The sequence below is a fragment of the Misgurnus anguillicaudatus genome, chromosome 4, assembly GCF_027580225.2.
Source record: "Misgurnus anguillicaudatus chromosome 4, ASM2758022v2, whole genome shotgun sequence".
Taxonomy (NCBI): Eukaryota; Metazoa; Chordata; class Actinopteri; order Cypriniformes; family Cobitidae; genus Misgurnus; species Misgurnus anguillicaudatus.
In genome coordinates, this window is record NC_073340.2 from 8,818,411 (window position 1) to 8,840,961 (window position 22,551).

General features: G+C 38.8%; 1 protein-coding gene across 2 annotated transcripts in view; it reads right to left on the reverse strand.

Moving 5' to 3' along the window:
- LOC129421034 (growth arrest-specific protein 7) overlaps positions 1-22,551 on the reverse strand; it is an 80,425-nt gene that overhangs the window by 11,359 nt on the left and 46,515 nt on the right. For both annotated transcript variants that reach the window (XR_012369211.1, XM_055176310.2), the window contains exons 6-10: positions 15,136-15,225; positions 14,756-14,871; positions 11,351-11,425; positions 4,019-4,097; positions 72-200 (exon numbers count right to left, since the gene is read on the reverse strand). Coding sequence is in view for 1 of the 2 variants with exons in the window: in XM_055176310.2 (XP_055032285.1) it covers positions 72-200; positions 4,019-4,097; positions 11,351-11,425; positions 14,756-14,871; positions 15,136-15,225 (489 nt within the window). In the remaining variant the exon portion in view is untranslated. The remainder of the gene's footprint in view (positions 1-71; positions 201-4,018; positions 4,098-11,350; positions 11,426-14,755; positions 14,872-15,135; positions 15,226-22,551) is intronic.

The following is a 22,551-nucleotide window of genomic DNA, read 5'->3' on the forward strand; positions in this document are numbered from 1 at the left end:
TTCTTGATACAGTACTGTGAAAAACACAATCCACCATGATACATCTAAAGAATACACTGACAATACTTCACCTTCTCTACGGCAGAGTATCGAATGGCTAGCTGCTTCCTGACGTCGGCCATTTGGTGGTCCACTTTTTTCATGTCTTTTTTAAAGTTTTCCCGAAATGTCAAGAGAGGCTTTTCCACCTCGCTCTGAAGCTAAAAAAACAGAAAGCGTTATTCATTTTAGACATCTCAGAAACATCCAAAGCAACTTACAGTGCATGCGTGGTATTCTTTGAACGCATGTGTGTACTCTGGGAATCAAACACACAACTTTTTGTGCTGGTAACGCAATGCTCTACCAACTGAGCTACAGGAACTTGTTCTAGCAACTAGTTAAAGCGTAACTAAACCCCTGGTCAGAGCTTGGGGGACTCCACCCACTGGCAATATTTGATAAAATGCAAGAAAAGTGGGCAGATCCTACACACGGAGATAAAGGGGACGAACCTAAGCTCCGTACCAAGCATGTGGTGAGATCGTAACAAGGGCGTGGTGAGCTTGAACCTGCTTACGTCACGAGTTACTTTTTGGACCCAACATCCAATAGGAAAATTCAACTGCAGTAGCCACCGTGTCAACCTGTAAGAGGGCAGCACTCAGACGTTATAATGGTACACCATAACTATTGTAGTATTGAAACACTTGTATATCCAAATAGCAGAGTTCACAACAACTATAACCATAAAGATCAATGAACAGCACTAATAAAGCATCACTTTCTTACAGATCATTAACGATAAACCAATGACAGTTGGTTAAGGGTTTAGTTACTCTTTAAGGATGTGGGCACATTTGAAATAAAACTGTGGGGAACATTGCTAAGGTCTGATACAACATTAACATCCTACACCAAAAAAAGGTACAAACCTAATCCGATTATACAAACCAAGTATAGGTTAGAGATTACAAAATGCATCGATGTTGAGTGACAGTGCGTCCCTGGTTTTGACCGCTGTAAATGCGGGTTGAAAATAACACAACATTTTTTAAGTGTAAATGACATGTGTAAAGGGCCAGTCACATTATAATGGTAAATATAACTATTAAAAGAAATATCGTTTTAATTCATGTAATCATTTCATTTTAAAGAGAAGTACTGCAGAGTCTCACACCACCACTATAACCATAAAGATAAAAGGAACGATAGTCTGGTGGTGTGGATGCTACTTTCTGAGCGATTATAGTTATCCCCAATTGATAAACGATAAACTAATGTGACAGTCAAGGTGCCAAAGAATCCATTCGTAATAATCTGTTAAATTGCACGCACATTTGAAATTTTTAAAACTGTGGAGAAGATCATTGCTGAGGTCTTTATTCTACAACACTAACTTAACCAAAAGGTAAGATATTCGATTACACCTAAAGCCCTAGTTTTCAGATTGTTTATGATGAAATAGAACGGTTTTGACAAAATTTCGACATATCGATGTTGAGGACTCCCACCTGCGGGTACAATAGCCGCTGCATAAATGCAGCAAGAATCCTTCCTAAAATGCATATTTCATTTACTGACATGTGAAACTCACCGAGTGGTACAAAGTGTTCACTGATATGCTCACACAAGAAATATGCAATATTAAAGGTCACAGGTTCTTCCTGATACCATTTTTGTAAACTCCTAGTTAGTATTAGTAATGTTGCTATAATAGCATAAATTACTCCGCGCCGGGAATGTTGTTTGTATAAAGCTCAAAGTTCACTGCCAACTGGGCTGGAGTATATTATTCAAGCTCTCAGCGGATAGAATATACGGGCGTGAGGCGTTTGGAAAAATAGGTCCTACAAGTTTACGAACTAGGGCTGAAACGGTTCATCGAGTTACTACAGCCCTCTATTTCCTGCTTTCAATGACGTCGAGTAAAACAGTTCTGTTGACTAAACTCCGCGCACTACACGCGCCGAGATACTGATTCAGTCACCAGCTTTGGCTCAAACGGCTCTGCTAAGCACATCATAGCTGCGTATCGAATCACAGCGATGGCGGAGCTAAACAAATGTACACAATCAGAACTCGATACGTATGTTCTGAAGGAGGGATCATTGATAAAACTAAGGAAGACATCCACTGCCTGTTTTGAGCGACAGTGAAAACAAGCGCTATACAGATAAGCTAAATTCGCTGATTTTAATCCCATAAATAGCGATGTCGTTATTTTTGACTACATGAAACATGAACACATGTTCATATTGCCCACTATAAACACAATCAAAACTTCAAAATCACAGACAGAACGGGAGCTTTAATTCATGTAAATTATTTGCGCAAGTACTGCGTCTCGCCATCGAATTAGCATAAAGTTGGCTTTATAGTCTGGTGGTGTGGATGCTAATATAGTTAATGTTATAGTTATCGTTATACTATAATGTGAACGGCCCTTAAAGGTGCCAAAGAATGCATTGTAATAATCTATTAAATTGTTCTTTGATTTTTACATAGAAGGTATGTGGCTTTATTAAAGGACAAGTTCGGTATTTTACACTTAAAGCCCTGTTTTCAGATTGTTTATGATGAAACAGAACGGTTTTGACTGGGGTGAAATTTCGATCATATGCATGTTGGCACACGAGAATTTTCGGGTGTTTGTTGTATCACACTCCCACACTCTACACATGGGTTGTTACCATAGGTGCATGGGAACAATCACTTCCTAGAAATGCATATATTATACTTAGATCGTTAGTAGCCAAATGACGTGAAACTGCATCGAGCGGTCAGGTGTTCACTGATATGCTCACACAACCAGATATTTACTTTGATGTCAGTGCTAGATTACAGCATGAAACCTGTTATCCATACAAGTTTTATCGTAGTTAATTGTTGGCACTCCACTTGACTTGTATTAGATAGTGCTGTGAGGTACGGTATTACTCCGTGCCGGGAACTTTGTTTGTATTCTTGCAATTGTCAAAGGCGGATTATCAGCCACGTCAACTGGGCATTATTTGTTTTGGTTGTTTAAAAACACAAACAAAATTTTTATTCCGATTACTCGATTAATCGATCGATATCAGTGCTAGAGGCGTTAATCGATTACAAAAAGAATCGATAGCTGCAGCCCTTTACAACGAATGCTAAAACACCTGTTGGAAAGAATCTTTTACAGCGATTTTTGTGTGAGCATATCAGTGAACACCCCTGACCACTCGGTGAGTTTCACGTCTTTGTAAACGAAAGTTTAATGCACTTTAGGAAAGGATTGTTCCAGTGCACCTATACAGTCATTATAGAGGTGGGAGGTGAAACAACAAACACCCGAAAATTCTCTGGGCAGCCGCATAATATCGAAATTTCAGTCAAAACCGTTCTATTTCATTATAAACAATCTGAAAACAGGGCTTTAAGTGTAAAATACCGAACTTGTCCTTTAAGTGCAAAAATGATCCAGAAATGTTTTTACCATTTTCGTACACATTAAGCATTGATATCATTTATACTTCTGGCTAGACTCACAGCTGTCTATATTACACATGAGATTATGTGAGTATCTGGCATGGTTCACATGACACGTTGAACTTATATATTTTGACATGACGGGCCACACACGACGGGCTAAATACATGTAGTTGTCTGTGAAACCGGGGGTAAAAATGTTAGAAATCTATTACTGAACCAGACCACAATGTGTTTAGAAACAATCCTCTGAAATGACTTTACACAGACTTTAAAAAACGTAGGCATGTAGTGCAGAACTAGTAAATAATAAACTATCAGTAACATTTATTATTCAGAGAGCAAGACAGCTGTGAGTCTAGCCAGAAGTATACATTATAAAGAAAACAACGCTTAATGTGTACGAAAACTATCCTGCATGTTTACTGTAACATCCAGCAAAGCGGAAGAAATGTAAACTTACTGTATGTAAACATTTCAAGAGTAAACATAACATCATGGACTCTATACAAGACCATAAGGGTCCTGTTATCAGTTTGTTATGTAGGATCTGTTCTGTGCCGATGCAACCTTGTACCTTGGAGGAGAACTTGAGATGAACTTCTGCTTCATCCGCCAGGCTTTTCTTCAGCTGGGCCCAAGCTTCTCCAAGTGTGCTGAGATGACAAGAGAGCAAGAGTTCAGATAGAAGCTGACCTACATTATACATTAAATACTGTACTATTCTTTGGACATTTCAGGATCTAATATGTTATATCTGTCCCATTAGATTTTCCTTCTATCTAAACCAGTCGAATTATGAATGCCTTCATCATCTGTGGGTGAAAGCTGGAGCCCTTATTGGGCACCCAAGAGGGACGAGAGGATCTGAAAGGATCAACCTCGACTACCTCATTCCAGACATTTTTTGGATGTTGGGGAATTTAAAGTAAGCCAAAAGCGCCCCTGTGGAGAAAGGTTTTTCCTTGTGGTTCAATGCACTCATTCAAAGATGCACTTTGAATGTAAGACACGCTTGGAATTTGACAACGTCCTGCATATGGTTACAGAAAGTACATACTGCACCTGCCCTGAACCTCTGATAAGAACTGAGACTTTGGCTGAGTCATAACTATAAGACGGAATACCAATACTGTTACTTTGTAAAGAAGATAAATGTGAACCTATGAAATCCAAAGTCTCGGAATCAAATGTTGAGATTAGGACCATTCAAATTTGATTTACTTTAATTTTATCTTTGACATGATCTTTTTAATGTTAGTATTAAAGATATAGCATGGTTATATTCTCACTAGAGATGCACCGATATATCCGGGCCAATAATCTGTATTGGTCAATAAAAGCCATTTCATACTTCAAGTATTGGTTTACTATTCTACATAAAAGTACATTTTCAAGTATTCGTATTTTAGTCAGTTTTTATGTAACTAGGTATTAAATTAATTTTAATATGCAATATAAAAGGAATACATCAGCTATCGGTATTCGCAGTGGTGGCTCTAGGGAATGGGACGGTATGGCAATTTCATATCATGATTATAGTGACCAAAGTTATCACGGTTTTCCCAATATTATAAAGCATGGTTTTGCTTGGAAAATTTAAGTAGATGTCCGACATTTTCAAAAGATAACTTATTTTTGAAAATGACAATTTAATATTTCATGTCCCTGAAATTATTTCTGTGGTAAATAAATCTGTCTTAATGTTAAGTATTACCGTGAATGAATAACAGTCAGTACATGTCATCTTCAGTATTTAGTTAATGCCTTCTTGTGCAATATAACTATGTTGCATGTGTGCGCCTGCGTCAAACTGATTCTGGCTGGAGCAGGATTTACATAGGCTAAAGGTCTTTCAAAATGCACGCGTAAATCAAACACGTGTTGTAATGATAATTATTCTTATGGAACAATAGGCATACTAGACCGTCACACTGCAACAAAATGCAAGCTTAGGTCTTACTTAGTATTTTTGGGTCAATCTGTTGGCACAGCTTCAAAGCTAGAACTTATCCAATCCTATCAGAGGTCCATCATGTCACTTAAATCACAGATGTGGTTTTGCTTGTCATGAGCAAACATGGCCTACAGAGCCCTCACCCCCCACATAATACAAATCCCAGTTTTTAGACCCCTGAATATAACCATATATCGGCAATTTAAGTGAATTTGTGCTTAAAATCAAGCATGAATAATCAGCTATCGGTATCGCCAATGGTGGCTCTAGGGATGGGACGGTATGGCATTTTACTTGAATTATAGTGTTTACCAGAAAAAAAATCGCGGTTATTTCACATATTATCATTTTGTCTCACCCCATTGGCAGATGGACATTTTCAAAAAGAACTTGTTTTAAGGGCAATTTCACAATTTAATATTGTCATGTCCCTGAAATTATTTGTCTTATAAGTTTACCGTGAATGAATACAATACATTAGGTCATTTAAATGCCTTCATCAAGAAAAAGCATCTTAATTTAACTGAATTCTTTAGATATTACTACTAAAATCACGGTAAGATCAAAAATACTAAGTGAGAAAGTCATTTTTTGCAGTGCAAGACATTTTATCGTTGTTAATCGTGAAACCGGTAATCGTCCCATCCCTAGGCGGCACATGACTGCTCATCTGAGGGGCGCTAATTCAAAATAAGTGTCTCGGAGTGTCATGTGAACCATGTGCATCATGTGTTTTGTCAAAATAAGTGCCTGCTGCACATGCGTCAAAAGCGTTTATAATAAAAGAGACGCTCACGTTCACAAAATACAAGCAAGACACTCCCTTAAAGGGGGTCGCACACTGGACGCACAGCTCAGCGCCGCGTCGCGTCTAGGACAACTCGGAGGGATCGTAAACTGGAAGTTGCACATTAAATAGCGCAAGCTTGGTCTGATATGTGACCCGTCACGGAAACCAGGGACACAAGTTTCGGCAGCACAAGTTTCCTTGAGAAAATGAGAAACAAAGTTATCTTCTATTTCAAAATTTGTGATTTTCGTTTTATTGCAGAATCTGTTAGTTGAGATCACGAAGAAGCCTCTCCATGCTTTGAGATAGCAGTTTTTGTATATTTAAAAGCGTACATTTTGCGGTTAAACATAGGCTTGTTTTTCCAGAGATTCTAGCGTGCAGCGGGGGGAAAAAACGTCATTGTCTGTGTATATTTACATACTGTATAAGCTTGTGTTTTCACCTCCGCCCCCAATTTAACCAGCATGAAATACTAAACAAGGATAGTTCGCCCAAAAATTAAAGTAATGTAATTAACGACTTACCCTTATGTCGTTCTAAACTCGGAAGACCTCCGTTCATCTTCGGAACACAGTTTAAGATGTTTTATTGTTAGATTTAGTCCGAGAGCTTTCTATCTCCTTCATTGAAAATCTATGTACGGTTTCCATGTCCAGAAAGGTAATAAAAACATCATCAAAGTAGTCCATGTGACATCAGTGGGTCAGTAAGACTGTGTTAAAGCATCGAAAATACAGTTTGGTCCGAAAATAGCAGAATTACGACTTTATTCAGCATTGTCTTCTCTTCCGGCTCGAGCGTGAAGTCACGTGACTGTAGTGACGCGGCTGCCCTGTTCCTCAGACATGTTTGCTAAGTTTTTTTTTTTTCAAACATATAGCGTGCATCTCCCCAGACTGTAAAGCTCGGGCGCGCAAAACAAAAGAAAAAGAAAAGAAGCTGGGGCGGAACAAATAACAGTCAGCCGAATCGTACGTCAGCCGCTTCACTCACTTTATGCGGCGCCGCAAATCGGATGACGTCCAGAGAAGGCATATTTATTAGTTTAAAATATTTACTCATAATTGACGAGATAACTAAACACACAGAAGTTACACAGAGATCGTTGTATTCTTTATATAATTGGCTACATGCTTTGTCTATCAATATTTTCCATGAAGTTATTGGCTAATGGAGGAACGAGCGAGCGATTGGTAACATCTCTAAAGGACGTCACGTTTTCGAAGGCGCTGTTTGGATGATCTATTATACTGCCTCACTATTTTAAATACAAACTTTGAAGGCGGATTCATGTTTTTAACGGAGTGTAATCTCATATACCCTTACACGCCACGATGTAAATAGTCTTCAGATTGTATATTATATTGTATTACCAGACATTCATGCGAAATCTGATGTAAACAATCTATATTTCACGGATATACGCATTTGTGGACAAAATGGTCATTGGATAATCTGAAACAGACTGAATTCGACTTGTGATCAACAAAGGTAAAAAGTCATGTTTATTTTTGCATGTTGTCATTTGGACTTCTGTCATAAAATACTACATATGATGCTAGAACATGTATCTCAAAACGGCTTTACAGGGGGTATGGCTTAGCTAAATGAGATGTAAATGAGCCCTATTGTCTCCCCCAGTTGGAAAGAAGAGTCCCTTTCGTCTCGATTTTCTCGGTTTGAGTATTTCTGAGTTCCTATATTCAAATGGCCACAACTTCTCCATATCTTATCAGATTTCCATGTGTTACACATCATTGAAAAGCTTAGAAACTGCACTTTCAGAATCTGTGAATAACTCAAAATGCCCCAGATCCGACTTGTGTCCCTACTTTCCGTGACTGGTCACATATTGTCTACTTTAAAATGCAAAATATACATTAGCAGCCAATGTTAATCGTTTATTGGGACAAATATGATGTTATTTAATGTTAAACTATGTGGCGCTCTGTGGCGCAATAGGGATTTGAGCAACTTCCTGAGTCAAAGCTGGGCGCCGCGGACAGGCGCCACCTGTCTGCGCCGGTGTGTGTATACTCATAGAAAACAATGTACTCGATTTTTTTAGAACGTTGCAGCGCTGAGCGTCCGGTGTGCGACCCCCTTAACAGTAAACTCTGATTACGCATGAGATTATGTGAGTATCTGGCAAACGCGAGCGTCTCTTTTATCATAAACCCTTTAGACTCTGCTGCAGCAGGCACTTATTTTGACAAGACACGTGATGCACACATGATCTCTTTACATGCAGAACACATATTTTGAAAAAAGGAACCACACACATGACGGGCTACATACATGTTGTGACGAACTTCACATCGAGCGCCCTCGAAATAAGAAGTCACCGGACGCCACTGCGGTATTTTGATATCAGTGCATCTCTAAATCTCACTGAATGTTTTTTACAAGATTTTATACAGAAAACAGTAAATGACTAGCTGGTTTTGACTGGGTCACAAATCTAAAATACATAGCATTCCCCACATGAGCTTTGTCTGGAGTATGTTTGCTAAGCACTAGGTCACAGCCTCCAACAAAATAACCCAAGATGTGCATGAGCATTTGGAAAGGATACACCCTATTGTAAAGATCAACATACCGCACTGATAGCATATGATTAGCTACCACAAGTCAGTCATGGGATGCCAAAAATGCCCTTCAATCCTACAACAATGTTTTCTACATGCAGCCAGACAAACGGTAAATTGAAAAAAATTGTTTCTGAATGCAGACGTAGGAGCTCGCCAAAAAAACAATGGTCATTACAAGCGACAACACAACTGGGGCCGAGATGAAGAATAATGGCAGGATTGTGCTGTGTGTCTTTGAGACAGGGTGGGCGTCTCTCTATGACATGGTCGTCATTGTATATAAAACAATTAGCCTTCTCTACCAGACTAGGTCAGCAGCTGAAAAAGTCACTTGTGGTTATGTTGAGTGGCATACAGTACAGTGTTACAGTAGGCAGCAGGAATAGATTTGCAAACTCTAAACGAGCGAAGCAACTGCCTATTATTTACAATAAAAGATGGGTGATGAGAGGAGACATTTTCGGCATGCTCTTCATGACCAGAGAATGTAGCACATTTGTCCGAAATATTTGAAGGCTCGAATTTTAAGTTTCCTTGGAAAAGTGCATGCATATCTTAAGTATAAAGCTACAGTAGCACAGAAAAATATCGCAGAATAATAATACATGTCCTTCAAATACAAAGTTGAAGTGGAATTTTTAATCACACACGTACATAAATGAAAACCTGCTCGTCTTTCTTAGGTAGATTTGTGCCATTTGGTATTTATTTATAGTCATATGCACGCAAACACGCTGCATGCCTAAGCGACTTGTTGTCCTTGCGGTTTAATTTGAATAAAACACAGCCGACCAAAACATACATATGTATTCTGATCACTCATTAGGTAGCGTGCACAACCGACGGCTGGCGTATGTTTTCGATTGTTTCCAATGAAAGCGCCATGCTTTAAAAAAAAACAGCAGCTGGTGAGTTTTGTCTCCGCTGAGTGCCGAGAGTTAAAAATGTTCGACTTTGGGTGAAACGCTCAGCTCGTCAATGTCACTCTCACTTGGCCGTCCAATCAGAGTGGAGGAGGGGCATAAACATCACAGCAACCAACAGCTGCATCGTTCAACGACTGATAAACAAAACAGAACTATCATAGCAACCAAGGCGATCAGCTGAAAAAGTGCTGGCAACGCCCAGAGTCGGAGTGTGTCTGGCGTTTTTAGCCGTTTTTAAAAACTTTGGTGTAGAAACTCCCTTAGAGGCCGATCACACCATACACGTTTATAGCAGTTGCAGGCGCCTTTTGTGTATGATTTTCTATGGGCAGTGAGTGTTATGCATGCTGTTTATGCTCGCCGAACAGCTTGCGTTTTTTGCCACCTGCCGCACCTTTTGAAAAACGCATTTTTGAAGGAGTGCTTAGAGCGGAAAAGTGCCCAATGTCATTCGTGTATTTCCATTGTCCAATCGAATGAGGGGAGAGGCAAGCCTTCCGTTGTGGTGAGGGAAGTTTACGGTTGCTTGGAACAACCGAACTCCACTCACTTACTCTCTCCTGCGTGTTTGTGTACCTCTTATCCTCGATTAAAGTCAGAGCAAGTGTCCTCTTTTTAAAGTTTCTGCGAATATGACAGTTAACAGCAAAAGAGCGCTCACGCTTTAATATTTGATTGACAGGACACTGCATCGGTGGTTGACTGGCAATATAAAAAGCGCTATGCACTTCCAAGTGTTTAAAACGTGTTTGGTGTGATACAAATGGTGAAGTGGTTACTGTTATGTTATCAGTAGAATATATCATGGCTAGTAAGGGCTCCTAGCCAATCAGATTCAAGAACCAGAAAGAACATAAAAATAAACATCAGCCTGATTTTGCCAAGTGAGAGATGTCTTCAGGGCAACATATTGTGTTGACCCAAGGACAACATTTTTGTAAATAAAACCTAAACCCACCCCAAACCCCAACCCTAACCATACCGAACCCTAAAATCATAGTGAAATGATAAGTGAAAAACAATGGTGTAGAAGCAGCTAATCCTGGTTATAAGCGTAAACTTGAAACATACTGTAAACTTATTTCTGAAATCTGATTGGTTGATTGAAATGTTGTCCCAGGATCAACATAATGTTGCCCTGAGGACATCAACCACTTGGCAAAATCAGGAGAGCCATAAAGCTATATAATGTTATAATCTCTAGCATAGCAAAATGCTTTGGACGAGGTACAGTGATGAACAGGTCTTTTGGTTCTGTTACTACAACATATAGTGAATTTTACATGACTGGAACACTGTATGGACCAATCAGCATCTAGACACATTTTTTAAGACTGAGGATTTTAGATGCAAAGGCCGCTAAATGCCACCTCCATCAAAAATGAAATAATTTTATTGCTCAATGCTCTCGGCACGTATTATAAGTTCAAAAAATAACTTCAAATCCACTTAATCCTGGCCTCAGGCCATTCAGAAATACCACTTTGTTGGCAGAATCCATTAAGAGTCTAATAAAAAATGCTAGATGGCTTTAGTTCAACTATATTTCTCTAAAGGCACATAATGACACTTTTCAAACTTTATAACATTTTTTTGATTTTGTGCATAAAATTCAAACCTAAGTTTTTCAAAAGAAACATACCCTTCCTCCTGTGCTGCGAGTGGGATCTGAGAGAGCTTTGACAGATTCTTGGCATACTCCTCCTCGATCTTGATCCTGCAGAGATAAATAAAACCAGCAAAGTTGTGTTAAGTAAACTAAAATGTGCAATACTACATTCCACACTTACAACTTGAGATATGACAGTGATGTAAATAAAGCCTGTGCTATGAGGCCATAGCACAGATGTGGTGTCCTGACTTTTACACACTGGGGTCATTTCCTTCCCAGACTGTCCAATGTTTTTCCTCAGGGAAAATTACATTTGGCGTGACCTCTTATACACATTACTATTAAACTGGAGTTCTTTAAGTCCAAATCTCTGTGCAAACAAACCAGTAGAAATATTAAGATTAATATAAAATGAAGAAGCATCTATCATAACAACCTAGTCAGCAGGGTATTTTCTCATTTCTATAAAAGCTACTACAGATATGAATGAAATACAGGAAATAAGTTTCCGGAAGTTGTGCGTGCCGTATGTTGTTGTTTAGTCAAGGCAACAAGAATAACAGCTATCACATATAAATATTTTGAAACTTTACCACAGATCTTGCAAAAGCAATCGTATAGTTATATCTGTGGTGTTTGTAGTGAGACCATAGCTAACACACATAAAACCATGGATGGCTTCTCATTATCAAGGTTACATCATTGTAACCATGGTTTCTGTATAATGAACTATGGTTTTACTATCAGTAGCTCTAAAAAAAAAAAACTGTAATGACAACTCCCATAATAGTTTAGCCTTGCTATTATAAAAATACTAGATAGTTTTCGTAATGGTCTTTTTAAATGGATTTTAAAGGAAGATATTTTGAGGAATGTTTGTAAACAAAGAGAAGAGTTTGGTTCCAAAACGCAATGAACGGCATTTAAAAAAAATGAGTTACTGCCAAAATCAGTATTGTATCAGGTCAGTATTAAAAAGTAAATTCTTAATTTTACGCAAAATCTGATATCCACCGTGTTATTCTGTCATCTTTTCTCCCTTTATTCCCAAAACGCGATAAACGCCACTCCTCCTTATCTGCAGAATGCAATAAATCCACTCAACAAATCACAGCGCACCATCCCACACATTGTAAACAATGATGGCGGTGCTTTGAATACACACATAATCCTAGTTTTCCTCATCTACTTTGTACTTCGTGATCAACAAACAAACAAAATAATACTTTTGATGGCATTGACAAACATGTGGTGGTTTTTAGTGATGGGGAAGAATTGTAAGCCATCAAAATCGAATAATTTCTGTGAGAGGCACTCGAGTGAAGAAAAAATGTAGGCTGTTGCTTGTTCTCCAGACAGTGTCAAGCTTCTGTCATGCTAACACATCGACCCCAGGTGATCTTATGAAAAACTTGACATTATTTTACGCGAAATCAACAAAAATCGAGCAGGACCAAAATATTTTACAGCCGATCACTGTCAAAAAAGTTCAGCGACGACGTCTAAAGTATAACCGCAGCAATGACAGTGTTCTTAATATGACAAAGTAAGTATTTTGATTGAGATGAATATAACATGGTGAATGAATGTAACATGGTAAAGATGAATGCACATTTATATATTGATTCAATAGATTTATAGCTTTTTACAAAAACAACTTGTCATGGATTTATTGCATTTTGCAAAATGCAAAACACATTTTTTGGTTAACGGGATAGTTTGCCAAAAAATAAAAAGTGTGTCATCATTTATCTTCATGTTGTTCCAACCCGGTATAAATTTGTTTTGCCGAACACATTTGCAAAACACATTTTTACCGAAATTAGTCAAAATAGATTTATTGCGTTTTGGAACCAAACTCTTCAAATTTTCGTGTTCGGCAAAACAAATTTATACCGGGTTGGATTAACATGAAGATAAATGATGAAACACTTTTTATTTTTGGGCAAACTATCCCGTTAACCAAAACTCCAGCCTCACTTTTAAAGTCTCCCTAGTCAATAATTTTATCAGTTAAAATCATCTTTGATCATCATGATAGCATATAAATATATATATAAAGGTTTTACCTGTCACAGTAATTTCGTCATGCTTTAAAACAGCTTGAATGTCACTCTACACCCTTGCTTCATTTGGTAAACGTGGATCTATGTGAATCTTTCTTACCACCATAGGTATATTATGTTAATAGATGCTACATTCTGCAGTTTTAGACACATTTGCTAAGTTTGATTTCTCACAATGCATACATGAACTGTGCTTTTGCAGCACTAATCTTTTAGTGCTGATGTTAACGTGTGAGCATAACAAAAGACGATTGCTGTGCTGCAATCGTTTCAGTGCTGAGTCTATGTCGCATCTATACATAATATCTATAACCCTAACTATTGATCCACACATTTAACTGTGTCAATGTGATTGCAGGGTAGGTAACCCTACCGCCTTAACTAGGTCGTGCAAAAAAAATAAAAAATTGATGCACAAAAGGCCATCAAGTGCATTTTGGAGAATAGCGTGGACGCGCTTCACACTGCGAGTGGGCACGTGCGCCACACGGATAGCCAGTTGATAAAACACGTGTCCGTGAGAACTGTACTTATGTTTTGGTTTTATTTAAGCCTGTTATTAGTCTATAGTTCTTGCAAATTTAAAGTTAGCTGGTGATTTTGTTGTTTGAGCAACCTGCTAGCTAGGTTTCACGTGCCTGTTGATTAGATATAATTGTTGAGCGCTCTTGCTCACATTATTTATGTGCATTATTTACATGCAACAGTAGTTACACTCCTTTAAGATAATGGTATTAATAGTGGGAAATAATCAGTTTTTACAATTTTTGCGCTAACTATCATCGTTCGCCAGACGTTCTACAACATCTGCTTTAGTTTGTGTTTATTAACCCTTTAGTTTCACTTCATCACGCAGCTATTTCCGTTAGAGGTAAAAACATTTAATTCATTAATAATCTAGTATGTGTTAATTTTCTGTCACAGTTTCTTCAAAATTAAGTTTTATTTAAGTGTTCTTAATAAAAATATTTTCATTTTCATCATGACACGTACGCCCCGCCCCTGTGATTGCCGAACCACCTTAACTAACCAATTCTCTGCGGGAAACCCTGGATTGGTTACATGTTTGTGACTCTGGAAATGCAGGAATGAGACCATTTCCAATTTTATGGAGAAAATGCTTTGGCAAAATGGTGTTGAATGACGAAGTGGCACAGAGCTTACAGTATTAAAAACACCACATAGACATATAAACAAACAGGGGGACTTTAAAAGAATTTCTAACGCCATGCATGGAAAATTTCATCTACAGTATAACAGAAATTGTGTCTTTGCTACCACATCATTTCAAAAAACATATTTCTGAAAACAGCAGGCTGTGTATTTCTTTTCAGACGGCGCTGTTAAGAGATGACAGTCTGAAGTTTACCTCTCCCGCACAAAGTCAGCCATCTCTTTCTGCATCTGTTTTCCCTTCAGTTGTTTTTGCAGTAAAACCTCAAATCCTGACATGGTGGCGTTTCCCTGTGGGTCCTTTTTGTCTGCCTGGATCAACAGACAAGAAAAGGGACGATTCATGTGCACAGGACCGTGCTAAGGTGCCAGATTTGCTCTGGAGAAGGATTAGTGGAATATTCTCAAATCAAAGTTACCCAAATCAGATGAGAAATCTGATGCTTATTCGGTTAAACATCAGAAAAGTCTACTTTAACTTTAAGCAGATAATAGGGAGGTGTTTGTGAGTTTTTTAAATGATGCAATTTCACATCTTTGAGGTTTCTCAGTGGTTCTCAGCAAGTTTTTCCTTACCCAAAAATAATCACAGTAGCTCCACTCATCTGGTTTGAGCAGCTGCTGTTCAGACATGTGCAGGGGAAGAGGGAACGTCACACTGTTGATCTACAGCGAAAAAGAGAGAGAAGAGAGAAATCGCCCAGGATAATCAGTAGGATTAAATTCACAGCAGGATGAAGAATTTACTCAACTTCTTCAGCGGGTCAGCAAGTGAACAGTAAACGAAGTGACAAAAAAAAACTTTAAATTATGAAATATTTAAAATTGTTATCACTCTAGATACATGTCCTATTGCTAACACTATGGCAGGAGGAATGGTTATTCTCTTACATGGAAAGATGATGCCACACAGGGCACAAACACATCAGTCTCCACCCAAGCCAGTAAATGATGACCATTAGCTTAATTCCAGTATAAACTGGAAAACATAACTAACAGAAATGAGCAAGTGAGCTGCAAATTTACCTCGTGGAAATATGCATGTATGTACATCAACATGGCATTATCTCAGGGTTCATCCTTAGCCAAATATAGTCACGTTTCACACTGTTCTTAAAGAAAAAACTCGAACATTTAAAAGCTAAGGCAATAAACGTCATGCTATTTTAACAGAGGGTCAATCGGTGCGATCTGTCTCTGTGCTGTAAACAGACTAAATAACTCTTCCAGCAATAGTCGTTCAGAAAAACATCTGTTTAGCAATTAGAACACAGCATGGAGCCCAACCAGCTGCTTTTAGACAAAGAAAACATGAGGACGTCTATAGTCAGTCACCGTGACATGCATGATGTGACTAGTACTGCTACACATTTGAATAGCATATGGTCCTATCCAAGATGGCGGCCGCGCTGATACTTCAGCTCCAATAAGCAGTGTTAGTCTATAAGGCGTCTACTAGGGGTGTCACGGTTCTCCAAATCCTCGATTCGATTACATTGAACCCAGAGATGCCCTGCCAAAGCATTTAGTCCGGAAGCAAGCTCCCAGGGATTCGAACCCATGACCTTTGTGCCGCTTACCTAATGCTATACCAGAAACAGACACCCAGAACCTCTCTTTGTGCTGACTTCCACATGTTTATTTACATTTAGTAATTTAGGCTATATTCACAAATGTTGTTTTACCATACTCGAAACGCCACACAGTACACCACAGTACAACAATTGGGCCGTTTCTCAATATGCGTTCTTGTCTGTACTTGTGTTCTTGTGGACTTATGAAGTGTCATCAGTCGCGGACCAAGTACTGTTCCAAATCAAAGTTCGCATTAAGCCCAAATTCACATAAAATCCCCGGATGTGTTCTTGATCCGCCCATTTTATCGAGGATGCATCAGAGGAGACTTGTGTGGACTTATGACAGCGAAGTTTCCCAGAATGCATTTCGCGTCAGGAGTTCGTTCTTCCGAGTCTGAACTTGCAAGTTCGAACTATGAAGGACACAAGTCTGAGTTTGGCATACTTGGTATTGAGAAACGACTTTGGTCTCTGACAGCTCTTACCATAGACATAATATACGTAGACACCTCATGACGTGCTGGAACGCATCCAGCGTCGCCGCCATATCGGATGGGTCACCTCACTCTACGCTAGCACCAGAGTCAATCGGAGACATTGGGGAGAAAGTAAATTTACAAGTAAATTGTTATTTTACCATTTAATATTATGTCATTGTAACTAACGTTACTTACGTCTGAAAATCCAGTTCACTAGTTCGCCTGTGCATTCAGTTTATTGAATGATGGCTAAAAAAAACTTGGCTTGCTGTCCTCGGAGGGAGCTCGAACTCAAGGTTCGCCTCGAGCCCCAAGTTCAAATCCCCCCATGCTAAGGCTGTGCGGAGAAAGGAATGAGCAAAAAAAGGAGAAGATTTGTGGAGAAGGAGGGATGCCGGTTAAATCGTCACTGGGAAGGCGTGAAGATTGACTCGCTTAAATAGGCTCTCAAAAGGATTGAATGTTTAGGCTCCTCCCGAAATTCAGGAAGGTATGATTATTGTAGAAAAAATCCAATGCAGGGGGCGCACTGGGGACCCATCCAAGATGGTGGCCGTACTGATACGTCAGCTCCAATGGGCAGGGTTAATCTATAAGGTCTCTATATATACACATGTATTTATGTCCATGGATCTGACCCCTATTATGAAAGGTCTTTATACACACCTGATTATATAGTTTTGTATATTATTTTGCATTTCTGTCAAAAGATCCTTCTAAAAATTACACACTGCACCTTTAATGAATTTAATGTAATTTACTGTTTTTCAGTGATATGGACCCAACGCTGCATGGTTTAACCCATTATGGTACTGTTTTCATTTAATTTTAGATGAATTGGTTTCCAAATGCAATAAAATATAATTGTATCAATTTTAATTAGTATTATTTTTATTATTATTTATTGGATGATTGATTTTATTTCTCTAACACCTGGAGGAAACAAAAAAAAAACATTTTGAACTGAAGAATATTCATGACCCTGTAATAAAACAATTTGACAGAGTTTAACACTTAATAACATTTTAATGATAAATAATATTTGCACCACTGTGTGAGGTCAAGAAAAATATTCATGACGCTTTTATAAAACTATATTCACACTTAATGATATTTTAATGACAAACTCAATTTGTATCACTGGTAAAAAGTGGTCAATTATGATGTCTTGGTAATGTCAAGTTGTCATGACAAGTTATGATGTATTGGTTAATGTCAAGTTGTCATAACAAAGACATCTCAAACAATGTCATCTTTGCATTAAAAATAACATAATTGAGCGAATGACACTTAATGTCATAAACGTGCATAAACGTGTTACACGTGTTATGTCATGATAATGAAAGGGTCATGTCAGTCTTATGAACACCCGTTCAAGTAAAGTGTAACCCATATTTTTTGTTATTTTCTGCTGTGCCTCATTTAAGCATTTCAATGTGCAATCTGTCACTGTCAATCTGTACACTTGACAAACCTGAAACTTGATCAGATTAATTGAAAATCATTTTGTGCCGTGTACTTTTTAGAGTGCATCACATCACCTTTCTTCAGCATTTTCCGTGAACGTTTCCATATCATAATAAATGGTCCTACTTGATATATCCAACATTCAAAACATCAGCTGCCACAAGAGCTGACATTGCCACCCACTACAGGAATGTACTGTATGATGCTGACCATGATGGAATGGTAGCAAAGAAAAACTTCCCTCTCCATTTAAACGACGCTCACCACAAATTGCATAATGTTTTAATTCTGCATTACACCAAAAGAGGAAATGGCACAGAATTGGGCTCATATTGCAACTATTCTCTCACTTCTTGTTTGTAATGTTCTGCAACATCTATGAGCTGGACTTTTCTGCATACCCTAAACAATGTGCATTCATTTGTTTCACAATCACTAAAGGTTCCTCAGGATCCATGCACTAATCTTTCAACGAGACAGTTCTACATTGTGCTTTGGCAGAGTTTGGTCAGACTGAATGTGGATAATATGAGAAGTTTCAGATAATGTGTTTGCATTTAATGTAGCAAATATAAAAGTCTGAGCTGATGAAGCAAATACAAGCAGAGAGGTCTACGTCACTGTCGGCATGATGGGAATTATCAGCTCTCCATGTTAGCACATCTCAAAGCAACGTGAAAGGAAATTCTCTCTTGTGGCAATGTATGATTAAATGATGGAGATAGAGAGACAAAAAGAGGAAGAAAAAATAACCAAGTTTGTTTGAGATGTTTACAGAATAATTAAAATAAACAGATCCAGATCCTTGGCTATGCATATTTACTCTAGCTGGCAGTCTTGTTTTATTAAATTGTCCAAAGCGAACTGTAAAACACAGTTGAATCGCACTGTGCACCCTACTACCCCTTGTTCAAAGTATCCTTTGTGTGCTGGAAGAACTTCACATCTTAGGCGTACATGAAAGGATCTGACAGTTGGCACGGGCCGGTTAATACTCTCTTTTGTCTGCTAGTCAGTCAGTCTTGAGTGGAATGTGTTACTGGAAAAGCAGAGGAAGAACTGAAAGCTAACAATAATCCAGAAGGGAGCTGGGAAGGGTGACATCAGAGATGATTTTCTACCCACAAAGCTTTGCTGCTCTGTGACTGATTCTTGTTGAAAAGACCAACATGGTCCTCAACAAAAAGTGCTGGTATGCTGGTGCCCTATCATGATTTCTTAACTTGCTTAGCTAGCAAGTTTGCCTTTGGCAGGCAATTTTAAAAGACAGGCCATTCTGAGTGAACAGCATGGTTGTATATACAGCAACGATGAACACCAATACACTCTTAAAAATAAAGGTTCCTAAAAGTTTTTTTAGGGTGTGTGGTTCCAAGAACCTTTCACATTCAAAGAACCTTTCTGTTACGCAAACGTTTCTTTGAAAATGAAAAATTCTACAGGCTTAAGATAAATATATAAATAATGCTTCTTTGACTTGAACAAATGTGTTCTTTTAAGATCCTTTAACTAAATGGTTCTTTGGGAAACCAAAAAGGGTTCTTCTATGACATCATAGAGCGTAGACCAGCACCAAGACAAAATTAATCCAGCATAAACCAGCTTCCCAGCAAGTAATTTTGCATTTAAAAGATGTCTAATAGCCATTCAAACAGAGCCCAGACGTCTAGGCTAAAACCATACCCTACTGAAAAATCCAGCAAAGACCAGCATAAGTTGGTAGCTGGTTTTAAGGTGGCAGTAGCTGGTCTAAGCTGGTTCTCCCAGCCTGACAAACCTGGTAGGTCAGCTGGTCTACCAACCTGACCAGCTAAGTCCAGCTAGACCAGCTTAAAAAGTGACCAAAACACAGCTAGACCAGCGTGCTACACCAGCAATACTAGCTAAAACAAAGCTGGGAGACCAGCTAAAACCAGCTAACCAGCTAATGCTGGTCTTAGCTGAATATTTTAGTAGGGAGACTGTGGCTGCATCCGAATCCAATGTTTGGTTTACTTCCTGTCTCCAGAGATACCTTAAATATCTTGTCCCACAATTCTATGTGTGGACGTGGTCAGAAAATGCGATTGGTCGAGCCTGGTCAAGTACGAAAACATAAATGGCGGCCAAGAAAGCAGCTGAAGCACAAATTTTGTGTAAATAAAGTAATATTTTCACATTTTACACCTTTTGATTGCATTTCTAGTGAGAAATTAGTATTGTAGTTTTCAAATATGGGATTAGTTATCACAAAGGCGGTCTCTGTTTATATTTCAAACAGAATTTCATTACGCTGCCTATGAAGGCTGTCCGAATGTGTTTCCTGGAGCTGCCTTCATGCCACAAAAGTCATATACTCATGAGGGAGCAAGGCAACATGTCAGCTGCTTTAGATTTCAGACACAGCCTGTATAAAATATGGACATAGTGTCCATGATGTCCATCGGTAGCGCATTTTTAAAGCCCAAAGTTGGTGGGGCTTGCCGTTGCCATCTTGGGAGCGTGTCACCATGCGTCACTCGCAGATAAGCAGAAATAGGCAACGAGGTGCAACATGGATGGAGCTGAGATGCCCGGTTGCTGAAACTACATCCGCCTAGATCGACGGTAGTGACAGCAGCTGCAAATCACCTGTCACCTAAGTGGTCACGCCCTTAATTATGCAGAACTTTAAGGCTTAATATAATTCAAACGGATGAGTTACAAAAATTGACCCCCCCCATGCAGTTGCCATGAAGGGTAAAATTAGCTATATAGACCAAAAACACTTTTTGTACCAGGCTGTAAATATATTATTTTCTGCTGTAAAGTTGGGCATTTTAACATAGGGGGTCTATGGGATTGACTCCCTTCTGTAGCCAATCTCTAGCGGCCAGTCGATTAATTGCGGTTTAACAAGCAGTTCAAATGTCGTGCCTAAAAACACGTGATAAAAGCTAGACGTGCCATTTTCTCCTTCTTTCCAAAGCGCTCGGGCAGTTGTGCTCCTTAGGCGTCTGTAAATGAATCACGATTATGAGCCGCTCCTCAAATTTTCTGCTGAGGTTTCAAAGTAATGTAAAAGGTGAAGAAGCTGATTGGTTCATTGTTGTCACATGACCATTCTGAAAAGTTGAGATGTTTTTAACTAGATGCGGATGCGGCTGGAAAATACAACCATGTGTGAATCGCTTCCATTTCAAATAACATACTTGAGCGTGCAAAAGACGCGATATGTGAACGGCCCCAGGCACTTCCGTGTTGGATTCATGAAAGAGACCAGAAAGTTGCCCCTTGGCTAAAACAAGACAACATTTGGGCTGTCAGTAAAAATTTTATAACCAAATAACTCAAAACAAAATGAACACACTTTCTAATCACTGCTGACTTTGTATACATGATGGAATATCCTATATCTCACAAGTTATTTGGCAAAAACGACATGTAACCAAATTCAAGTTTATTTTGGTTAGAAGTGCGTTACTCATAGCTGGACTATATTGGGTCTATAGTTAACCTAGACCAGGGGTAGACAATGTCAGTCCTGGAGTGCCAATGTCCCGCAAACTAACTAGCAAACTGTAATAAATGTTGATCTTGCAGTAAAACTGAAAGTAATGTCCTTGAGCCTACATAGCATTTAAATGTAACGGTTAGTTGGTTTTTCTATTGCTATCTAATCTTATGTATATTCTGGAACCTCTTGTGAATAGCTCTTTGTGACTGTGATTACCAGTGGTACCATGACTCATATATGTCTGAGTCAGGATAATAGCAGCAGGGTTGCCAGGTTTTCACAGGAAAACCCAATTGCTACTCAAAACTAGCCCAAAACGTGTCAATGGGGGGCCTCCAGTAAAAATCATGTTCTGAGGGGTAAAATCTGCATTTTTGGAAGGGTTTATCTGCTAAACATTCGTATACCCGAGGCTAAATATCACATTATTGGGGTCGCTTTAACCCTGCGAACATAGCAATAGTGTTAAAGGTTTAGTCTATTTTTTTTTTAAATCCAGATGGTTTACTCACCACCATGTCATCCAGGGTGTTGATGTCTTTCTTTGTTCAGTCGAGAAGAAACCATGCCTTTCTTGAGGAAAACATTCCAGGACCTTTCTCATTTTAATGGACTTCAATGGACCCCAACACTTAACAGCTCCAATGCAGCCCAAAATGGCAGTTCCAAAGGACTCCAAACGATCCCAAACAAGGCACAAGGGTCCCACCTAGCGAAACGTTGCCATTTTTGACAAGAAAAATAAAAAATATGCACTTTCAAACCACAACTTCTCGTCCATCTCGGGTCCTGTGATGCGCCTGCGTGACCTCACGTAATACGTCATCACATCAAGAGGTCATGGAGGATGTTTGCGAAACTACGCCCCAGTGTTTAAAAGTGTGGAGAAAGAGGACCGCTCCGACGTTGTTGTATGTCGAATGATACTAATTAATGTCTTTGTGTCAGTTTATTGTTTAAAATGGTCCGCAAATGTGCGTTTCATATATGTAAC